The following is a 19,950-nucleotide window of genomic DNA, read 5'->3' as shown; positions in this document are numbered from 1 at the left end:
CTCTTGGTGTCACTGTCTGCACCTCGGGCCACACAGGACCAGATGGGAGCTGGAGCTGGATCAGGGCCACTTTGTTGGGCTGTTTCCATGGCCATGGTGACGCACCATGGAACACCTGTGTCCTCCTGTCCTGTGCCTTCACTCCAGCCTTGGGGCAGAGTGGTTGAAAAAAGCACAGTGGAAAAGGCCCTAGGGGTGCTGTCAATAGCAGCTGAACATGAGCACCCGGTGGCCAAGAAAGTCAAGGACACCCTGGCCTGTATGAACATGGCCTGTAGCCCGGGGGCAGCCAGACCAAGGAAGGGATTGTCCCCCTGGCGTGGGTGAAGCCCACACCTCAAGTCCTTTTTCTAGTTCTGGGTCCCTCACTTCAAGAAGGACATGGAGGTGTTGGTGCATGTCCAGAGAAGGGCAATGGAGCTGGGGAAGGGGCTGGAGCATCCCAGGCTGAGGGAGCTGGGGGGGCTCAGCCTGGAAGAAGGGAGGCTCATGGGGGGACCTTCTCACCCTCACAACTCCCTGACAGGAGGGAGCAGCCATGTGGGGGTCAGGCTCTGCTCCCAGGGAACAGGGACAGGATAAGAGGACATGGTCTTAAGCTGCACCAGGGGACTTTTATGTAGGGTATTAGGAAAGATTCCTTCACAGGAAGGGTCATTGAACCTTGGAATGGGCTGCCCAGGGAGGTGGTGGAGTCACCGTCTCTGGAGGTGTTTAAGGGAAGACTGGACATGGCGCTCAGTGCCCTGGTTTGGCTGAAATGGTGCTTCTGGGTCACAGGCTGAACTCGATGACCTCGGAGTTCTTTTCCAACCTAATTAATTTTGTGATTTTGTGATTCTCGCGGCGGCACCGCCCAGCAGCGGGGCGGGCCCGGAATGGCGGCGGGGCGGAACGCGGCGCCGAGGGGTGGAGGCGGCGGCGGAGTCGCATTGTCGGCGCACGGCGGGGCCGGTCCGTCCCCAGGCGGTCGGTCCGTCCCCCAAAGCGCCCCCCCAGCCGCGGCCATGCTGCCCGGGGCCCGAGCGCTGCGGGCGGCGGGGCTGCTCCGCCCGCCCGGGGCCGCTCCCCGCAGCGGGGCTGCCCGCAGGGTGCGCTGCGGGCCAGCACAGCGGCCGGCGTGGCGCGGCTTCGCTCTGCCCGCGGGGCCCGATCTGCGGCACTTCCTGAGGGCAGCTGCCGCGGGGCAGCCGGGGCCGTCGCCAGAGCTGCCGCCTGATCCGGGCTCTATCCCCGGTGCCCCGAAAGGTCTGTGGGTCTTCGGGGTCGGAGCTGTTGGGGTCAGCCGAACCCCCTGCTGTGGCCTCGCTGCCGGGGCAAGGGCAGCCGTAAGGCCGGTGCACACAATGGTGTTTCCCAGTCGGAGCGGAGTGGGGAAAATGGGATGTTTGGTTGCTTTTGGGGCCCTGAGGGGGTTTTGACGCTAGAAGGAGTTTAGTTCTTGGCTGCAAAGTCGTGTGTGTTTTTTCATCACGGAGTTGGACAGAGAGCAGGTTGCTCTGGGACCTGCCTGCAGTGTGTGCTGTGCTGTCAGTGGGGCTGTGGCACGGGTGGTGCCCTGGCGGGGATGGTGTTCACTGCCCTGAGTGTTGTATCTCGGTAAGGACACAGCTGCTGCTGCTGCTGCTCTGCAGTCACAGCCCAGCCCTGCCGTGTTGCAGAGCACACGAGTTTCCCAGAGCCTGCCTTTGTTTATCCCTTGTGGGCTGCAGGTGCAGGCAGCTTTTGTGCTGCTTCCCTGACTCCGGTGGTGGGGTTGAGGCTTGTTCCCGCAGAGCAGGGGCTAGGACGGGTTGTGGATGGGAGCTGAGCAGGCTCCTGTGTCACACGGCCTTTGTTGCAGTGTACCTGGAGACCTACGGCTGCCAGATGAATGTCAGCGACACCGAGATCGTCTGGGCCATCCTGCAGAAGAATGGCTATGCCAGGACAAAGGAGCTGAGTGAGGTAAGGCAGCATCTTGGCAGCTCTCCTGGAGCCCAGCCCTCACACCCTGGCTGTGCCTGCAAGTCCCAGCTTTTCTCTGGAGTGCAACCCTGTGGGATGTTACGAATTTTGTAGTCTGAGTTCTGTGAAGTGAAGGAAACTGCTTAACAAGTGTGCTAGAAAGCTGTGGGTTGTCTTTTTTCTTTAAACTACTGGGCTCTGTCTCAGTTGGAGAGGGATTGGACACAGCAGGATCCTCCTGTCTCCTCTTTGAGTTTACTTTTACCATTTAGTGAAGACTCTGCTTGTCTTCTGTTTCTTTCTTGCAACTCTTTTTGTTGAAATCTTCTGTGTGCTCAGGTAGGTCTTTTTCCCTGAGTTAAGTGAGTTTTAGAGTCTACATCTTTAGGTTACCTGGGCAGGGCATGAGAACTTATTGTTTGGTTTTGATAGATTCTTCTCTTTTTGTTGCTTTTGATTTAGGCAGATGTGGTTCTTCTTGTCACCTGTTCTGTGAGGTAAGGAGATGTTTGTCACTGGCTTGGGACAGTTTTTAAGGAATTACCATTTGAAAACCAAGGCAGTAAAGGTGTTGCATGAGGAAAGGAGTGTGCAGGTGTGAAACTGACTATTTATTTGAGAGTAGGGCTGGCTGGTGCTATGATTTACAACAATAATTGTGCTATGAATTGTTTCTCTGGGTAATGAGAAGTTCTTTGGTAGTATCATCTCTGTGCATATGCCATGGGCAGTGAGAGACCTGCACAATTAATGATTTTATTTTAAAATAGTCTATCTTCTCTTGAAGCGACTCTCTAGTACAGTGTCTGTACTTAAAAATGTGAGAAATATGTTTAGGGGCAACTTGATGTAAAGGGAACTTTCCTTGTTTTTTCTGAATGCAGAAGACACCAAATGCTCATTGTCACTTGCAGGGTACCTTGTAGTGTGGCCAAGGCACTTTTTCTCCCCAAGAGCTTAGTCCCTAAAGTGTTTCTGCAGTGGAGATGCTCTCAGGCAAGCAAAGTGATAGCAGATAAGACAGAGCCAAGACATAATCCGCACACCACAAACACACTCTCAGGTGCCATTAGATTCCCTGCTTCAGCTGAATTCTCCTGACAGAGCACTTGGGCACTCAGGCTGGGGCTCAGAGCAGGAGCAGCAGCTGCAGTAACCCGTTGTGCTGGGTCCCCAGGGAGAAGGCAGAGCAGGCCATCTGGAACCGTCTGCAGCACCTCAAGGCGCTGAAGGCCCGGCGGCCCCAGGCTCGAGCTCCGCTCCGCGTCGGGATCCTGGGTACGGCCGGGCTGCATGGCCTGAGTCCCACTGGCAGCAGCCCCCTTGGCCTGGGGTGAAAGCAGCTGGAAGGGCTGCAGGGGAGTAACAGAGAGCACTGCCTCATGAGCAGCCTTCTCCTTTGGTGGCAGGATGCATGGCTGAGAGGCTTAAGGAGGAGATTCTGCACAGGGAGAAGCTGGTCGATGTCGTGGCAGGCCCTGATGCTTACCGTGATCTTCCCCGGCTGCTGGCAGTGGCAGAGTCTGGCCAGCAAGCTGCCAACGTCCTGCTGTCCCTGGATGAGACCTATGCTGACATTCTGCCTGTCCAGACTAGTGCAGGTGGCACAACAGCATTTGTGTGAGTACCTTTTCCCAGTGCTTGTTTTGTGGCTCTGGTTTGGAAATCTGTGCAGAGTAGATGTGTCAGTGACAGCAGCTGCCCAGGAGATGCAGTGCCTGGCTGCACTGAGTGTGTGTGTGTTTGTGTTTGTTTTTGCTGTTGCTTTGCTGTGTGACTGGAGAGCATGCCCTGAGCTTTGGCTGTTGTGGACTTCTCTTTCTGTCCTTTGGGAATGCTGACTCTCAGTCTGATGCTGCATTGAGTGATTTCTGTGCCACTGTCTCTTCCTGAAGTCCATGCTTCTCTCATCCCCTGCCTTCTGTGGTCCCCTGCCCCAGGTTCTGCTATTTCTTGTTCTCTGCTCCACACATTATAACTTCTGATTGTTTAGTTTTGGTGATAACATTGTCAGACATGAAATCAGACTCTGCTCAGTGTGGCTATAGTGTATGGAAGGACAGTGTCATTCTGCAAGAGTGGGATGTAGAAAGATCTTTGATCACTGCCAGGCTGCAGTGGCAGTCTGTGCCTCATTAGCTTTTTCCAGCTTTCTTGAAAATGTGCATGAAAAATCAGGAGGCATTAGCTCAGGGCAAGCTGAATCCAGTGTGGATGGTGTGTGTGTGGAGCTAGCTGCAGGCAGCAGTTCTGGGCTCATCCTGGGCAGGATGCAGCATGGATGGTTCTGAAGGAAAGGGGTATGACCTGTGCTTTACCTCTGGGCAGGTCCATCATGCGGGGCTGTGACAACATGTGCAGTTACTGCATCGTGCCCTTCACCCGAGGCCGGGAAAGGAGCCGCCCCATCGCCTCCATCCTGCAGGAAGTGAGGATGCTCTCGGATCAGGTGAGGCAGAGCCTCCTCCCACCTGTCCCAAGGCATGGGAGGAAGGGTGGATCTTGGTAACAATGTTTTCAGTGGTACTTGTAACCAGTGCCTTTATCTGCAGAGATGAGGGGATTCCCCTTGTAATAGTCCATGACAGGGATGGGAGGGCTTCTGTTGGAAACTCCTTGCAGCAAAACCATGGCTGCCCTTGCAGCTCAGCCATCCTGCCCAGGTTATATTTCTTCCTCTCTGTATATTTTGTAGGGAGTGAAAGAAGTGACCCTCTTGGGTCAGAATGTCAACAGCTTTCGAGACCTGTCTGAGGTGCAGTTTCAGTCAGTGGCTGCCCCAGCCCTCAGCCGTGGCTTTAGCACAGTCTACAAAGCCAAAGCAGGAGGTTTGCGCTTCTCACACCTGCTGGACCAGGTCTCTAGGATTGATCCAGAAATGAGGATCCGTTTCACCTCTCCACACCCCAAGGATTTTCCCGATGAGGCAAGTGTAAAATAAACACCTTGGCTTCTGCTTGCAGGCAGCAAGGCAGCTCTGAAATGTGAGGTATGGGCTGTGCTGCCTTCCCAAACAAAGAGATTGTGGGTTCCCAAACTGGGAACAGCAACTCCTGGGGCTAAAGCTGGCAGGTTTGCAGTTTGCTGGCTTTTAGCCAGGGAAGATTCCTCCCTTGGTACTCAGGTACAGTTAAGCTCTCTGAGACATCTCCTGATCACTTACCACAGGTCCTGCAGCTCATCCAGGAGCGACACAACATCTGCAAACAGCTGCACCTCCCAGCCCAGAGTGGGAGCACCCGAGTCCTGGAGGCCATGCGGCGAGGGTGGGTCACCCATGAGGAGCCCTGTGTCCTGCCCTTTGGTTTGCCTGCTGGTTTCTCCTCACTGATGTTGTGGGTTTCCATTTAGCAAATCCATGTGCTGTTCATTGCAGATACACAAGAGAAGCATATTTAGAGCTCGTGCACCATGTGCGTGACTCTATTCCAGGTACGTGTTCCTTTGGCTTGGTCTGAACTCGGCATGGCTGCATCTCACTGTCCTTTCCCAAGTGCAGCATTCCTGTCTTCCATGAGGGAAGTGTACAGCTGTATCTGTGTTACAGGAGTGAGCCTGAGCAGTGATTTCATCGCTGGGTTCTGTGGAGAGACAGAGGAGGATCACCTGCAGACAGTGTCCTTGCTGCGGGAAGTCCGCTACAATGTTGGTTTCCTGTTTGCCTACAGCATGAGACAGGTGAGTGCAGGCCCTGGTGGAGAAGGCTGTTATCTCTGGCTGTGTCCCCTAAACTCCTCAGTGCTATTTCTCACAATAACATATTTTTTAAAAAGCTGATGAAAATCATACCCAAAGACTTGTATACTGGTAGATGTTGTTTGTCCCGGGTAGCACTTGTAGGGTATGTGGTTCTGCAAGGGCTATTTTGCCTGGGAGGCTTCCAGCTTCTCTGTAGGAGTGTCAGGGTTGGTAACTGCTCAATGACCTGGCTCTGAAGATGCTCCAGGGTCATTGCAGGGAAGCAACTGTGTCAGCAGAGGCTGCAAGTACATTATTTGCTGATGAAGAATGTGCTGATGGTGCTGGGCTGTAGCCCAGCTGTGAGAGTCTGTCAGTCAAGTCTGGAGAGAAGTGGTGAATTTTTGAGAAGGTATTTCCATGAGAAGAGTGGGTAGTTGGTAAGTCTCCATTAGAATGCTCTCCAGAGTGTATGATTCTGTTGGGGAAGAGGACAGAAGGTTGGGAAATTTAAGGAATCAAAGGGATTTGGATTACCATTCAGTACATAGATTAGAAGTAGTAGAATCTGTCCACAGACAGGCACATCCCACACAGGAGCTGCAAAATTGTTTCACAGCCACTGATACTCAGTGCCCTGCATCAGACCTTCTGCCTAAAAGGTGGAGAAGAAAGATGTGAGGAGCACGAGGGCATGGCTGGCGCTGGAATAGTTCCTTTGTGATACAAACTGACATGCTGTTGGAATGTGGGAAGCTGTTGCTGGAGGAGCAGTGGGGCTGGCTGGGGTCAGCCAAGGCTCTGGGCTCAGGCTGGGTGCTGAGGGGCTGCTCTGGCTCTGTGTGTGCAGAAGACACGGGCACATCACCGGCTGCAGGACGATGTCCCCGCGGATGTGAAGAAGCGGCGGCTGGAGCAGCTCATTGCCACCTTCAGGGAGGAGGCTGTGAGGGCCAACACAGCACTGGTGGGACAGGTCCAGCTGGTGCTGGTGGAAGGGGTGAGTGGGCCTGGAATGGAATTGTCCTCCTCCTTTCTTGCTGGATCTGAGGCTGTGCACAGCAGTCATCACTTCTGCCTTCCCTTCTCACTTTCCCCTTGTAATCCCAGTACTCCCAAGACCGTTTCTTCACACTTAAACAGACAGCCTGACTTTGCCAGAGCACTGAGCTGAGCACAGGGAATGGGATCAGTTAGGGATGCATCTCTGGCCAAGCACAGAATTTGTGCTTTGGTGTGTGAGTGTCACCCAGCAGCTCTGGACACAGTGCTCTGTTCCAGGGCTTGGTTAATGTGGGTTTAATACCATCAATAGTGCTCAATTAATTCCTGAGGCAATAAAGCCCAGCAGTGAATCAGAGCAATTGCCATGCAGGTAATGTTCCCTGTCCTCTTTCCAGCCCAGCAAACGCTCTGCCTCGGAGCTGTGTGGGAGGAACGACGGCAACATCAAGGTGATCTTCCCCGACGCCGAGCTGGAGGATGCTGCTGAGCCCGGGGCTCCAGGCAGGGCCCAGCCCGGGGACTATGTGATGGTGAAGGTGACCCACCTGCAGTGCTCAATTCCTTGCTCAGTGCTGTTCTCTAGGGCAGCTGCTGCCAGAAGAGCCTAAAATTAGAATGGATCCTCCCCAGTGCCTGAAGGCCTGTGCTGTTTCTTTCAGGTAACCTCTGCCAGCTCGCAGACCCTGCGGGGAGCTCCGCTCTATCGGACCACCCTGTCCCGTGCTGCTGCTTCTCACTGAGGGATCCCTGCTGCCCCTGGGTGGAAGCAGCACATGTTCTCCATGAAGAAACAAGGAAGTGTGGTCAGTCAGAGAGATATGGTAGAACCAGGAAGATATATATGTATATTAAAATTTATTTATGGAATAATAAAATACATATATATTTTTGCTTTGGTGCCAAGTTACCCGTCATAGTGTGTGCAGGTTCAAAGGGATAGAAGCTGTGTGTGAACTTGCAAAATCCAAGTACTGTGAGATTGTGTATTTTGACTTGCCCTGAGGCTTGTCCCGCCCTCAGAGTGCTGCAGGTCTGTCCTCTGACTGTGATCACGTCCTCTGGCACAGCCCAGCCTGAGATGGATGTGCAGAGCAGTTCCTTCCTACGAGCTCAGCTGAATTTAGGAGCTGCAAAAGCTGGTAGTACCTACAAAACACAGCCCCAGTAGCTGCTGGAGAGTGACAGGAGTACTGTCAAAGGGTAGAAAGACCTGAAGTAACAGAAGATTGATTAATTCTTTCCAAATATTGGCAAAATGCTTGGAAAGGAGATGCAAGAACCCACACCACACTTGTGTGTTGGAATGTGACACTGGACTGTGGAATGAAAAATGGTGTTTAACGTGCTCCAGTGAATCTGTTGTGTCTGGGGCTGAAGGAATGCAGCCTTGCCCTGGTACTGGGGAGGATTGGATCTTGTCTAGAGAAGATTTCCTTGTTTCCAGGCCTGGCGAATGCGTGGGAAGAGATGGCTGCTTAAAACATGGGGTGCACTTTTGTAATCCAAACATCTATGGATGTCCTTCCCTTTGCTTACCAAGAGAAGTGGTTGTACTGATTTAAATGGCCAGTAAGTTCTTCAAATGCATGACAGTTCCTTGTTTTCATCAGCCTGCAGCTGACCCTGGCTGCGCAGTGTCACATTCCAGCCTGCTCCGTGAAATTCAAACAAGGACCTGTGACCTGCACTTGTGAGTAAACTGAGATGTGAGAAAGGATCACCCCTTTTCATACAGATAATCATGTCATTAAAATAAATCCTTGTAAAAGGCTCAAGCCAGTGGCCAGTTTTGAAGGAACAGCTGGTAGCAGGGCAGTCACAACATGAATTTGCAGAATTTTAAAATAAACATGAAAGGGTTTTGCTCGAAAGCCACCTCTCCTGCTCAGCTCTTTCTGGGCTATAATTGTTTCTCTTTGAAAACAGCATGGTTCACTGAATATTCATTAGGCTTCAAGAAACAAATACATTTTGTTTATTATCAGAGCTGAGTCCCTTCTCAGGAAGTGAATCTGCACAAACAGCACTGTCTGTGTGGGCTCTGAGGGACTGACAGGCACACAGGGCTGCTCTGCCCTCCTGCTTCCACATGGGAATGTGTATTTGGCCCAAGTTCACAAACCAGGGCCTGAACCTGTGCTGCTCAGTGAGGATGAGCCTGTGGTCCAGGGGGGTTTCAGGAAGAGGCAGCAGTTTGGGTGAAATCCCAAAGGAAGCAGCAGCATGTATAAGCAAACAGCCCTCAGAGGTGATGGGCAATGAGGCCAAGATGCTTGGCTCATCAAGCCCACTGAGCAGTGGCCAAATTTAACTGCCCTATGGCAAATCTTTCAGCTCATAATTCCCAGGCATTTTGGGATTAGGGCCCAAGCCAGCACCCTGGAAAAAGGGCTGACACCCACCTTTCCCTGCTCATTTTGACTTCCCCAGGAGCATCTATTCCAAGTGGGAAATGCAGACCACAGTGTGCCCTCCCCCCTCCATCCTGCTTTGAGGCCAGCTGTGGCCGTTTTACAATCATTATTTTAAGAGTGGGAGACTAATGAGGAGGAGAGCTGGGTTTTACATTTTGATGAGGAGGTGATAATGCTCACTGCACGGGCTCCCTGGGGAGCCATAGCACTCACCATTTGCTTCGCCTCCTTAGTTTTTATAGGCCTCGGGAATGAAGACCGAGGTTCTAAGGCAGCAAAGCATCCATTAGGAAGTGCTCACGGTGACCTTGGAGGCTGAGTCAGTCCTTTGGCACTGCGTGGAAGAAGGAATGTGTTGTTTTTCTTGAGGCCTGGAGGTGGGATGCGGGTTCTGTGTCACTTGTAAGGTTTGCTGCCTAAATCCAGCTATTGGGAAAGCTGGATTCCTACCTCGTTTGTGCTCATGCACGTTTCTGTTCCCACCCTGAGCAGGGATGAGAGCCCTGAACCCTCCCAGACCTCCCATCTCCCTGATGTACACCTGTGCCTTCTGCAGGTCAAAGCTGTGCCCTTGCAGTCAGTCCTGCCCATGGGCAAACACCTCGGGAGGCTTTTGGCAGATCAGGTTTCCCAGTGCAGACCTGAAGTGCTGGGATGACATTTACTTTCCACCAGCAGCCGTGCCCTGAGGGTGTCTCCTGACACCGGAATTTCGTAAATCACAGCCTGAGCTTTCCTCTCTGCTGGCAGGGTGTGGGTGAGGCTGGACATCACCCGCACACACAAATAGCTTCACCTGGCAGAAAGGTCGCTGGCAGGGAGAACAAGAGCCTGTTTGTTCCCCTGGCCCCCATCAGAGAACAAACTTGTTTGTCCTCAGGTCTTGGCTGTGCTTGGGGAGTGGAGGGACAGAGAGCAGCAGGTGCTCACAGCCCCTGCTCCCTGCTCAGCACTGGCTTTTACTGGCTTAAGGACAGTCTCAAAATTGATCCCCATCACTGCCTACACTCTCCTGCCCAAATTTGCTCCCTTCTCCAAACTTTTGAAGCAGCTTGGGCAGAGCAGTCAGGCTTTTCCCAGTGCCAGAGCTGGCCATGGTGTGTGTATCGTGTCCTCCCCCAGAACCCCTCAAGCTCTGCAGTCTGTGTTCCCTCTGCATATCCTGGTGCTGGTGGAGGGAAGGATGGATGTCTTCCCTCATGGAAGCCTGTAGCACAGTTTGCTTTAGGTCAGCTGGAGCTTGCTCTGCTGAGGGGGTGGCAGGTGACAAGGCATTGCCTCTGAGTGATGCCAGCAGCCTGCCAGGCTGTGCCAGGGGAAATGCTTTCCTCCTCTTTTCTCATGGCTTTTCACTGCAGCAGACAGGCTTCATGTGCCTGCCAGCCCATTCCCCCAGGCCTCCTCCTCCTCCCTGCTCTGGGACTGCTGTGGGCTGCGGGTTCAGGGAGTTTTCCTTCAGCAGTTTTTCATCACCATTTCTGAAGGCAGCTCTTCGCACAGAGATTTGGGATTTAATGGAACATAAAGAGCTTTCAAAACTGTTTTCCACTTCTAAAACCAGTTCTACAGTTCACTCCTTTCTGAAACTGGCAGTGGTTGGGTTCTGGCAGGGCAGGCACAGCTGTTCCTGCAGGCTCCTCTGCAGGTGATGGTGAACTCTGTGCTGTGCTGGAAATGCAATGAGCTCTCCATTGCCATTGCTTGGTGCACTCCAGACCAGCCCCAAGCTGCTCTGCAGCCCCCCCAGGTTGGCAATGTGTGTCCCCAGCCTCCCTCCAGGTCTGTGTGCCTCCTTGGAGCGCTCCTGGGCTGTGACCTGCATGGCAATGACAGAGGCGGTGAGTGGCAGCTCCGAGCCGTGGGGTTTGTGAATTCAGAGGGTATCTCACAGTCTGTCACAGGCACTGCTGCTCTCTGGGGCCCAGCAGTCCTGCAGCTTTCCCTCCTCCCTTGTGAGCAATTTATTTCCTTTGCTGACAGGCAACTATTGACTTCTCATTCTCCTGAAGATGAGATGTCTTGTCTCATCAGGTTTAAATTAGTTTTATCTTTAGCCTTTCCTATTAATAAGCTCTCATTGCGGTGTCATTACTTGATATCTATTTTCTGATGTTTTTCATTAATGGCTCTATATCTTCCAGATATTTTTTTCAAGTGTTTTTCCCCTGCTGCTGAGTTATTTAACAGTCAGACACAGATCAGAGACATGAAGATGGTCTGATGCTGGTCAGAGACAGCGTGGAATGGCCCAGCACCACTCGGTGTGCAGGGCAGGGAGCTGGGACTGTGGTGGGGCAGCAGTGGGGAAGCACTGGGCTGTCAGGGGTGGTCATGCATTCCCTCCCTGTCTCTCTGCATCCCTCTGATCCCAGCCTGAGCTCTGACATGCCTGGGGCTCTCAGGAGCACGAGTCAATAGAGTAATTAAAATGCCTCCTGTGAGGCGAAGGTGCTGCAATTCCTTTGGACAGCTGTATCTGTGAAAAACAGGGCTGCCCTCTGTGCTTTATGTGCCTGGCAGGGGCTCTTCCCCTTCAGAAGAACTTCCACCAGGAAATGTGAAAGGGAATTATTTCATATTATTTCAAGGGGTCCCTGCCCAGGGTCCCTGTTCCTGCTGGGTCCAAGCCACCTTCCCCAGCAGCCAGTCTGGGGCAGCTGCCCCTGCCACCAGGAACGTGGGGCTGGAGTGCTGCCAGCCTGGGGACAGGCAGGGTGGCCAGTCTGGGACAGGCAGGGCTGTCAGCACAAGGACAAGGCTTGGGGCTTTCTCGTTATGGCTCCAAGGTGTCAAAAGCAAAGTCCATCAGTGTTGAAAACACCCAAATTCTCAACCTCACTGCCCTACATTGACTTCTTGCATTGAGGAGGAGGAGAAGGTGTCTGATTCCTGGGGAGCAACCCCAGGGGCGACAACGGCCTGATGCACAGTGGCATGTCTAATGGGGCTGTCAGGGTGCTCAGGGACACTGCTGGGGGTGTGTTTGCCACTCACAGAGCAAGGTCATTGTGGGATCCCTCGCCCGCCCCGGCTGTGGCTCCCATGTAGGAATTACAGAGTGGCTGCAGGATGGGCAATCTGCAGCAGTGCCTCCAGCAGAGGGTCTGAGAGTGATTAATATTCAGCACACTGCTGTGAAAATGAACAGCCAGAAAGGATTTTCCTCCTCCCCTTCCTGCATCCATGAGGACAGTGATGGGAACAGAAATGAGATTCACTGATTATGGGGTTTTGAGACTAAACAAGTTGCTCTCTGCGTTATTTAGTGTCTTTTAATCTGTTCCTTCTCCTTTTCTTTTCTTTTTTTTTATGTCTTCTTTCTGTAATTTAACTACAGGAAGTTTAAAAAGTAATAGTAGGAGGCTTTGGTTGAAGCTATCAGAACCAAACAGGAGGCAATTCCACAACCAGCTTTCCTTTAAAAATGGGAAACATTCTGACATTTCATTAAAGGGAAGATTCTTCCCACAGTTTCTTATCCAAACTCAATTTTGAAAAGCCCTCATAGTGTTGGTGGCGAAGTTTTCCCTATGCCATGCTCAGCAGCCAGTGCAGCAGTGGCAATGCTGACAGTACCCTGGGGTGCTCTGCACAGCACACAGGTGCCAGTGGGTGCAGAAGCCTGGGAGAGGCTCAGACCAGACTCCACAGGGCAACTCAGTAGGGTGGGAGGAACCTCAGGAAAAACCCCATCACTGCCCCTGCAGCCAGAGCTGGCAAAGGTCTGAGCTGTTCCAGAGCCACCTGTCCTGGCACACTGGGGCTGGGTGGTGCCAGCAGCAGGGACATGCCCCCTGGCACTGTTTTTGTTAATATTGGTGGGCCAGAGCAGTGCAGGTGCTGCTGCTGTCCCCACAGGGCTCACAGGGGCCAGGGGCTGCCCACCCCTGCCTCTGTGCCAGCAGAGGTGGGACACAGCCTAATGGCACTGTGCCACCGGGAGAGGTTTGGGGTTTGGCATTTTGGCTCTAGGGTTACTGAGGAAATATTTACACCTCTTTTTGCAATCATTCACAGCAAGTGAGCCTTGGCACGTTCCTTCATCCTCCTCCTTCTGTTTCCTTAGGAACTGGAAACTGAAGGTGCCTAATGAGGCGTTACAGATTCAATAGCTTGGGCCAAACGCTGCCACCCATCCTGTCCCCGTGTGACAGAGCTCTGCCACTGTCACCAAAGGGCACCTGGCATCTGCCCTTCATCTCTATGCTCTGAGCACACCCAGATCATCAGCACCAAGACCCATTCCCTGAGCCCCCAGGTGTGGGTGTTACTGCAGCCAGGTGCTCTGGTGCAGCCCAGATGTGCCCAGTGCCCACATCTCATTGGCATCATTACCTCTGACATTAACTGGCTGGGCAGGGGTGGCATTGGCTGCTCAGGGTATGGTTTGCTCACAGTGGTGAGGAAAAGGGACTGAAGGAGCAGCAGGAGAGGCTGGGCTGTGGTCCTGGGGCACTGGTGACACGTCAGCCACATCCTTACCTTGGGAAAAGAGCAGTGAGAACCTCCAGGGTTTTCAGGGGAACATTTTGCCACTCAGAAGATGTGAGCAGGAGCCCTGGCCTTGGCAGTATGGTACCAGGAGGATGCTGGCTGCAAACTCTCAGCTAACAGCACCAAGACTCCCCTGTGCCTGTTGGATGGGGCTCTGGGGCCCTGGGCAGGAGCAGAGGGACCCACACCGGGCAGAGGCAGAGAAGGATGTGGGTGCTGCCCACCAGGAATGCCCAGCAGAGCCAATGTGGACACTTGGAAATGGTTGGTGGCACACAGTGCTGTGCCAGTGGATCTGGAGGCTGCAGGGCTTGGGCATCTGTCCCTGGCCCCTCTCACCATGCAGCCATTCAGCTCCAGGGCTGTGGCACAGCCAGCCTGGCATGAGGTTTGATGCCAGTGCAGCCAGGAGCAGGCTCCGGTACCCAAGAGCTTGCTGGTACTGCCCCTGCCCTCCCTGGGGGTCCCAGCCCCAGCCTGGGGGGGAGCTGTCCCCCTGGAGCCCCAGGGATGTGTTTGCTCATGTCAAACAGCCCCAGCTCACTGGCAACAGGCACGAGCAGGAATACACACTAACGGAACCAGCAGCTCAGGGACAGGGGCAGAATAAATCTGCATAAATACAAATGAGGGGAATATTTATTTGCCACATTGGCCATGTTTCTGTAGCTACTTTAAGCTGTGAGAGTGGGGGTTTGGCAGCCTGGGCAGGGTTTGGGCTTCACTCAGGCCTGTCTCTGGAGCTGCAGCCCCTGTGGTTCCCCACCTTTCCAGCAGACTCACCTATTCAATATTCCTCACATGTGAGTTACTCCTGTAGCTGATGGGAGAGATAAATAACAAAACCCTTGCAAATGCAAAAATCCTTTGGCAGTTTGGAAAGGAACCAAGTCACGTGCTGAATGCAGATGAAGAAAAATCATTTTTATTGTAAGGAGTAACAGAAGGGTGTGAATCTGCCTCAAATCCACCTCACCCACAATGCAGCACATCCAAATCCACTTGGAGATTACAAGGCAGGATAGCATTCACTCTGATCAGTTCAAAGCGTTGCTGTTTGGGAACAAATAGGCTGAGTGTGCGCCTGGATTAGGCTGGGGGCTTTTTTTGCCTCTTTTTAACAGTATGAAATCACTGGAAACAGCAAAAATCCCTTTTGAATTTGTAAGCCAATCAAGAAGGAGAAGGAGAGCAAAGACAAAGAGTTTACAGCTCATTGAATTCGTCCCTTTTCTCTCTTCCCTTCTCAGAAGGATTTGGGCAGTTGGTGCAGTCTCATGAAATTCCTGAGGGGATCAAACCCTGCCTGACTGTCTGCATCCAGCACCTGGAATGTTCCCTCTGTGCTGAGCCATTACCTGGCCTAAACTCCAGCCCCTAGTGAAGCTGGGATGGGTGTGAGGGAAAACCAGGGGATCAAGGGCATCCCTTCATCAGTGAGTGCCATAACAAGTGATTTGTGGACATGACAGCCAGGAGGGACAGTGTCATCAACATGGCTGATCACTGACACAGCTAATTATCAATGTGGCTAATTACTGACTGATCATTATTGGCACAGAATATCATTGGCACAGATAACTCTAGGCTGGACAGAGACACCAAAATCTGAGAAGGCTGAAATGTAGAACAGAAGAAAGAGTCTTTTCTCGGTTGGGTTTCTCCATTTTCATGTCTATTCTCCACCTTCTGAGTAATTTTCCTCCCTTCCCTCGTCCTCCTCCTCCTGGGGAATCGCCTCCAGGGGCACCTGGAGGGACACCAGAGTGGAGATTTCAGGCAGCCCTGTGCTGCCCCTGCCACCTCCCACTCCAGGCAGCAGGGGCAGGGCTCTCCTCACCCAGCCCAGGTTCTGGCACAGGTGGCAGCAGAGCTCTGAGCCAGGTCCCAGCCAGCCAATCCTCCTTACCCAGGGCTCTGCCAGTCCTGCAGCTACGGATTGATGCTGGGGTTGACACCTGCAGCTGAGGGAGACACACCCAGGTCAGTGCACTCCCTTCCCCAGGTGCCCAAAGCCTGACAGCCCCCAGTGTCCCCCAGCACGGGAACAGGCTCAGCAGTGCCTGCTGTACCAAAGGCCTGAGAGGCCCCAGCTTTATGGGCAGAGATGATTTAGTGCCCTCAGGAATACGGCTCTGGGGAAGCTGGGAAGACTTCCAACTCTTCCTTCCCATCCCTATATATTAACTTTCCATGCATATGAAGCTGAGAGCTCTTCCAATCACCTCTGCAAATATTAATTAATCCTCGCAGCATCCTGAGGACCATTATTCACTCTTATTAAGCAAATATTATTAAATCCTTTTATAAGAGGTGAAGTGACTTTTCCCGGGCTGTGCAGGGCACAAGTAGGAGTGCACAGACTTTCTCTTGCTACTGTATTCCAGACCTGGCACTGCACAGGAGCAAAGCTGCTCACATCTGAGCTGGGGGCCATCTCTGAGGGCCAGGGACCCCAACACCCCAGCACTGCCGTGCCCTGTGAGGTTCAAGTGCTCTGTGGAGCTGTTTAGAGATGCACAGCACCTGGCAGCTCTGGCTGCACCCCAGAGCCATGAGAGCCCTCCCCACTCCTGGCCACTGCCCAGGATTGTGTCCCCCATTTCAGCTGCCCCATTCTGGCTCACAGACACCCGTGGGGATCCCCATGGCAGCCCTGGGGCTGGACTTACTCTGAAGGAGCCAGTCGATGAAGGAGCTTGGGAATGGGGAATTCTGCAAAGAACAAGGGGGTGTTAGAGCACGGGAATGTGGAGGGAGGGAGGGCAGCAGTGTGGGGACGTGGGATGGGACATGGCTCTACCTGCAGATCCAGCTCCACATAGTGCCCAGATGTCACTGGCAGTTTGGAGAAGGCAGAGTAGATTTTCCCCAGAAGCCCAAAGGAGATGACACCTGGGGAGAGGGAGAGGCTGTCAGGGCACTGAGAGCTGTCTGAGGGTCACTGAGCCTGCTGGAGCCCTGTGCCCACCCAGAGCATCTGGCAGAGCTGGGAGAGCACTGTCCTGCCCAGCAAGGGGGAAAACCTCCTTGTCCTTCCTATAGATCTCAAACTCCCAGGGGTTCAAGGGCTCCCATGAAAGCTGCTACCCTGGAGCTTGCAGGTGCAGATCCCATCTCAAGGGAAATGCTGGGGGGAACAGGTCTACTTTCAGTGAAGCAACAATTGTGTGTGAGGTCTGACATGAACAGAGCTGGGGAGGGGAAACCCTCTGGCTCTGTGGGGCTGCACCTGGGGGTCCTGGCGTAGCCAACTCTTGGCAGCAGCTTGGGTCTAGCCCTGGTTAGAAAAACACTTGTAAGAAGAGCAGGACTGTGGTATCTGGCAGTGGTGGTGAGCCAGGACTGTGCCACCCACAGCAGCTTTACCAGCAGAGAAAAGCTGCTCCTGCTCCATGCACAGAGCCCTGCTTGCATAGCTCCAGCTCTCCTGAGAACACCTGCTGCCCATGGAGGTAGCCAGACACACAAACCCCCAGGGTCATCCTGAAACTTAATATAGGAAAGAAAATGTAATGACTTACGGTTGAGGAATTGCAGATTAATGTTGATGATGCTGACCCACACGTTCACTAATGGGCAGAGCTGCAACGGCAACAAGTGGCACAGTCTTGGTGAGAACACTGTGGGTGCAGCAGCACATTCCCCAGCACCACTTGAGTTCCACAGATTTAAATCAGGATGGGACAAACATCCTGATCTCATCCTAGAGCATAGTTCTTCCATGGAAAAAGAGCTGTACGATTTGTTCAGCCCCCTTCTCAAAATGACACGGGTTCTACTGAACAAGGTAAAAGATCCTCTAAAAGGCCACTTTGCTCTAAACTGGGCTGTTGCTTCTGTTCACCCCCACAGGGAACAGCTGAGTATGAATTACCCCATAACATCACATGATGAAATTGAAATTACTCTTAACAAATAAATTCTGACTGTGAGGAAGATCAGCAATTTTGTGTAACTCACTTATGGGCTGCAGGTATATATCTATGCATCACAAATATATATACATATATATACATATACATACATACATATATATATACATATACGCACATACATATATATATGAAATGGATATTGTCCCTGCCAAGGGCAGGGGGACTGGAACTAATTAACCTTTGAGGTCCTTTCCAATCCAAACTGTTCTGTGATTCTGTGTGTGTGTAAATCTACCAGGCAGTTCTGGCAGGAGCACTGACTGCAGCTGAAATGCAACTTCACAGCAAAGAATATTCAGACACTCACCAGCGCAGGGACAAGGGACTTAAGAGACTTGTTCAGCAAGCTGCTCACCAGATTGGTGAGGAGGCTGGGGAGGGAAAAGACAGACAAAAATTACCAGGGAAGTTGTCAAAACCCAGGACTTGACATCAAGAAAAAACTGAGCTTCTCTGTAGACGAGCCCCCTCCTCTTCTCTGACAAGAGATGCTGCAAGCCCAGAGCTCCCCCAGGCTTCAGCAGGAATTACAGATGCTCAGGACTTTGTTATCTGAATCCCAAAATCTGCTTGTTAGGCTGTCAATCCGTGCCCAGATTTGAGACTGAAGTTCTGCCCCAGTGCCCCCACTGACCCCCACGCTCACCCCTTCCTCAGGCTGACGCTGAAGCCACCAAGGAGGTTGCTGCAATCCTTAAGCACCAGCTTAAGGTCACCAGGGGAGTCCTGGGTCAGGGCAATGTGTGATGTGATGTTTGCTTCTACTGAGGATCCACTCAGAAACTGAAAAATCCTGGAAAAGAGGAAATGCATGGAAGGTTATGGAGGAAGCCAGAGCAGCACCAGAGACCAGTGCCTGTGGCAGAGCTGCAAGCAGAGCCTCAGCTGGGACAGTGCTTCTGTTTTGGGACTTCTCTCAGGCTCCTTCTCCTGTAGCAGATCATAGAACTATAGAATTGTTCAGGCTGGAATTTCCCTCTAAGATCAAGAAGCCAATTATCAACCCAGCACCCCTGCCATGTTCACTAAACCATGTCCTCCAGAGCCATATCCACATGTTCATTGAACGCTTCCACGGATGGTGAGCGTCTGTGGAGTAAGGACAGCTGGAAATGGTTCCAGGGAGAGTCAGCAGCACAGTTTTCCTCACCAGCCTGTTGCTTGGTGTTTGTCCAGCACTCAGGAGTGTCCCATCCTCCCCAGCACCCTCAGGTGCCCATGGCCTCACCCTCCAGCCTCACTCACCGTGGGAAGCGGAGCACCAGCTTCGAGTACAGGTTCAGCACAAGCTCAGTCCCACGAAGGACCTTCCATGACACTCGGGCGCTCTCGAGGTTCAGCACCTTCAGCCTGGGGGTTGACACCAAGGCAAACCCACCTTGAGATGGCAGGACCAGCAGGAGCAGATCCTACAGTCCCATCTCTTCCTGCTCATTGTTTGACCTGTGGATATTCCCAGGTAAAAGTGAAGGTGGGGAAGGACCAATTCCTGCTCTGCAAACAGCCAATCTCAAAGCATGGTCAGGTTTCTCAAGGCTCTATCCTCCTGAGTCTCAGCCATCTTCACAGATGGAGATTGCCCCTCCTGCTGTGTTGCCCATGGCAGTGTCACACCACTCCCACAGGTAAGACTTTTCCCATTTCTGGTTGGAATTTCCCCTGTGGCAGATTCTCATGTGAGCTGTGAGCCTGGGACTGGTGGTTTGTATGAGAGGGAAGGTCTGGTCCCCTGGATATCATGGGCCACCCTGCAGTGAGCCCCACCAGGGGCTTCTGACTCACCAGGCGAAGCGTGTCATCTTCTGGGGGGCTTCACCACCCAGCAGTCCTCCTGCTGCACCCAGCAGTCCTCCTGCTTCACCCAGAAGACCATCGAGTCCAAGCAGACTTCCATTGCCTAGGAGACCTCCTTTTCCGAGAAGCCCTGTGCCAAGCAGACCTGTCTCTCCAAGAAGGCTGTTATTGCCAAGGAGGCCATTGCCAACGAGACCATTGTTGAGGAGACCATTGCCAAGTCCCTCCCCACCAAGGAGGCCTGTTGCAAGGCCTTTCCCACCAAGGATTCCAGTGCCAACTCCCTCTCCACCAAGGATTCCTGTGGCCAGTCCTTCTCCACCAAGGAGTCCTGTGCCGAGTCCTTCACCAAGGAGTCCTGCTCCGAGGCCTTTCCCACCAAGGATGCCTGTGCCAAGCAGCCCATTGCTGCCAGGCTGTCCTCCTGCAACAGACAGAACTTCCTTACTATCCTGTCCTTTACCACCCAGATACCCTCCTCAAAGCTGCTTTTACTGCTCTGCCTAGGGTTAGGGTTCTGAAAACCACAAAGCCCCAAGCTCCAGGCACACTGCAGCTGCAAAAGGCATCCCAAGGGGAACACAAAACTGCCACAACATGGCTGCCTCCACGGCTTTTTCCTTGGAACCAGCCTTAGATCAAGACTGCTTCTACTGCTCTGCCTAGGGTTAGGGTCACAA

General features: G+C 52.8%; 2 protein-coding genes across 2 annotated transcripts; one reads left to right on the top strand and one right to left on the bottom strand.

The window, feature by feature from the left end:
- Window positions 1-1,007: 1,007 nt before the first annotated feature.
- Window positions 1,008-7,956, top strand: CDK5RAP1 (CDK5 regulatory subunit associated protein 1). The gene is made up of 13 exons (XM_054274519.1): window positions 1,008-1,248; window positions 1,844-1,947; window positions 2,410-2,444; window positions 3,125-3,225; window positions 3,357-3,567; window positions 4,276-4,396; window positions 4,643-4,873; window positions 5,116-5,213; window positions 5,324-5,379; window positions 5,495-5,625; window positions 6,476-6,625; window positions 7,026-7,166; window positions 7,290-7,956. Exons 1-13 carry the CDS (start codon window positions 1,008-1,010, stop codon window positions 7,368-7,370), a joined length of 1,701 nt encoding a protein of 566 aa, XP_054130494.1. The 3' UTR covers window positions 7,371-7,956.
- Window positions 7,957-14,882: 6,926 nt separating this feature from the next.
- LOC128936112 (BPI fold-containing family B member 4-like) lies at window positions 14,883-19,330 on the bottom strand. The gene is made up of 9 exons (XM_054274833.1): window positions 19,259-19,330; window positions 18,722-18,826; window positions 18,123-18,269; window positions 17,784-17,847; window positions 17,063-17,123; window positions 16,342-16,433; window positions 16,211-16,253; window positions 15,448-15,502; window positions 14,883-15,288 (listed from the first exon to the last, which is right to left on the bottom strand). Exons 1-8 carry the CDS (start codon window positions 19,273-19,275, stop codon window positions 15,471-15,473), a joined length of 561 nt encoding a protein of 186 aa, XP_054130808.1. The 5' UTR covers window positions 19,276-19,330; the 3' UTR covers window positions 14,883-15,288; window positions 15,448-15,470.
- Between the last annotated feature and the right edge of the window lie 620 nt (window positions 19,331-19,950).

The sequence above is a fragment of the Melozone crissalis genome, unplaced genomic scaffold, assembly GCF_028551555.1.
Source record: "Melozone crissalis strain CALT ecotype California unplaced genomic scaffold, PUWL_Pcris_2 ptg000017l_1, whole genome shotgun sequence".
NCBI classification, from domain to species: domain Eukaryota; kingdom Metazoa; phylum Chordata; class Aves; order Passeriformes; family Passerellidae; genus Melozone; species Melozone crissalis.
The sequence above is the reverse complement of the archived record's forward strand: the minus strand, read 5'-3'. Positions and strand labels throughout refer to the sequence as shown.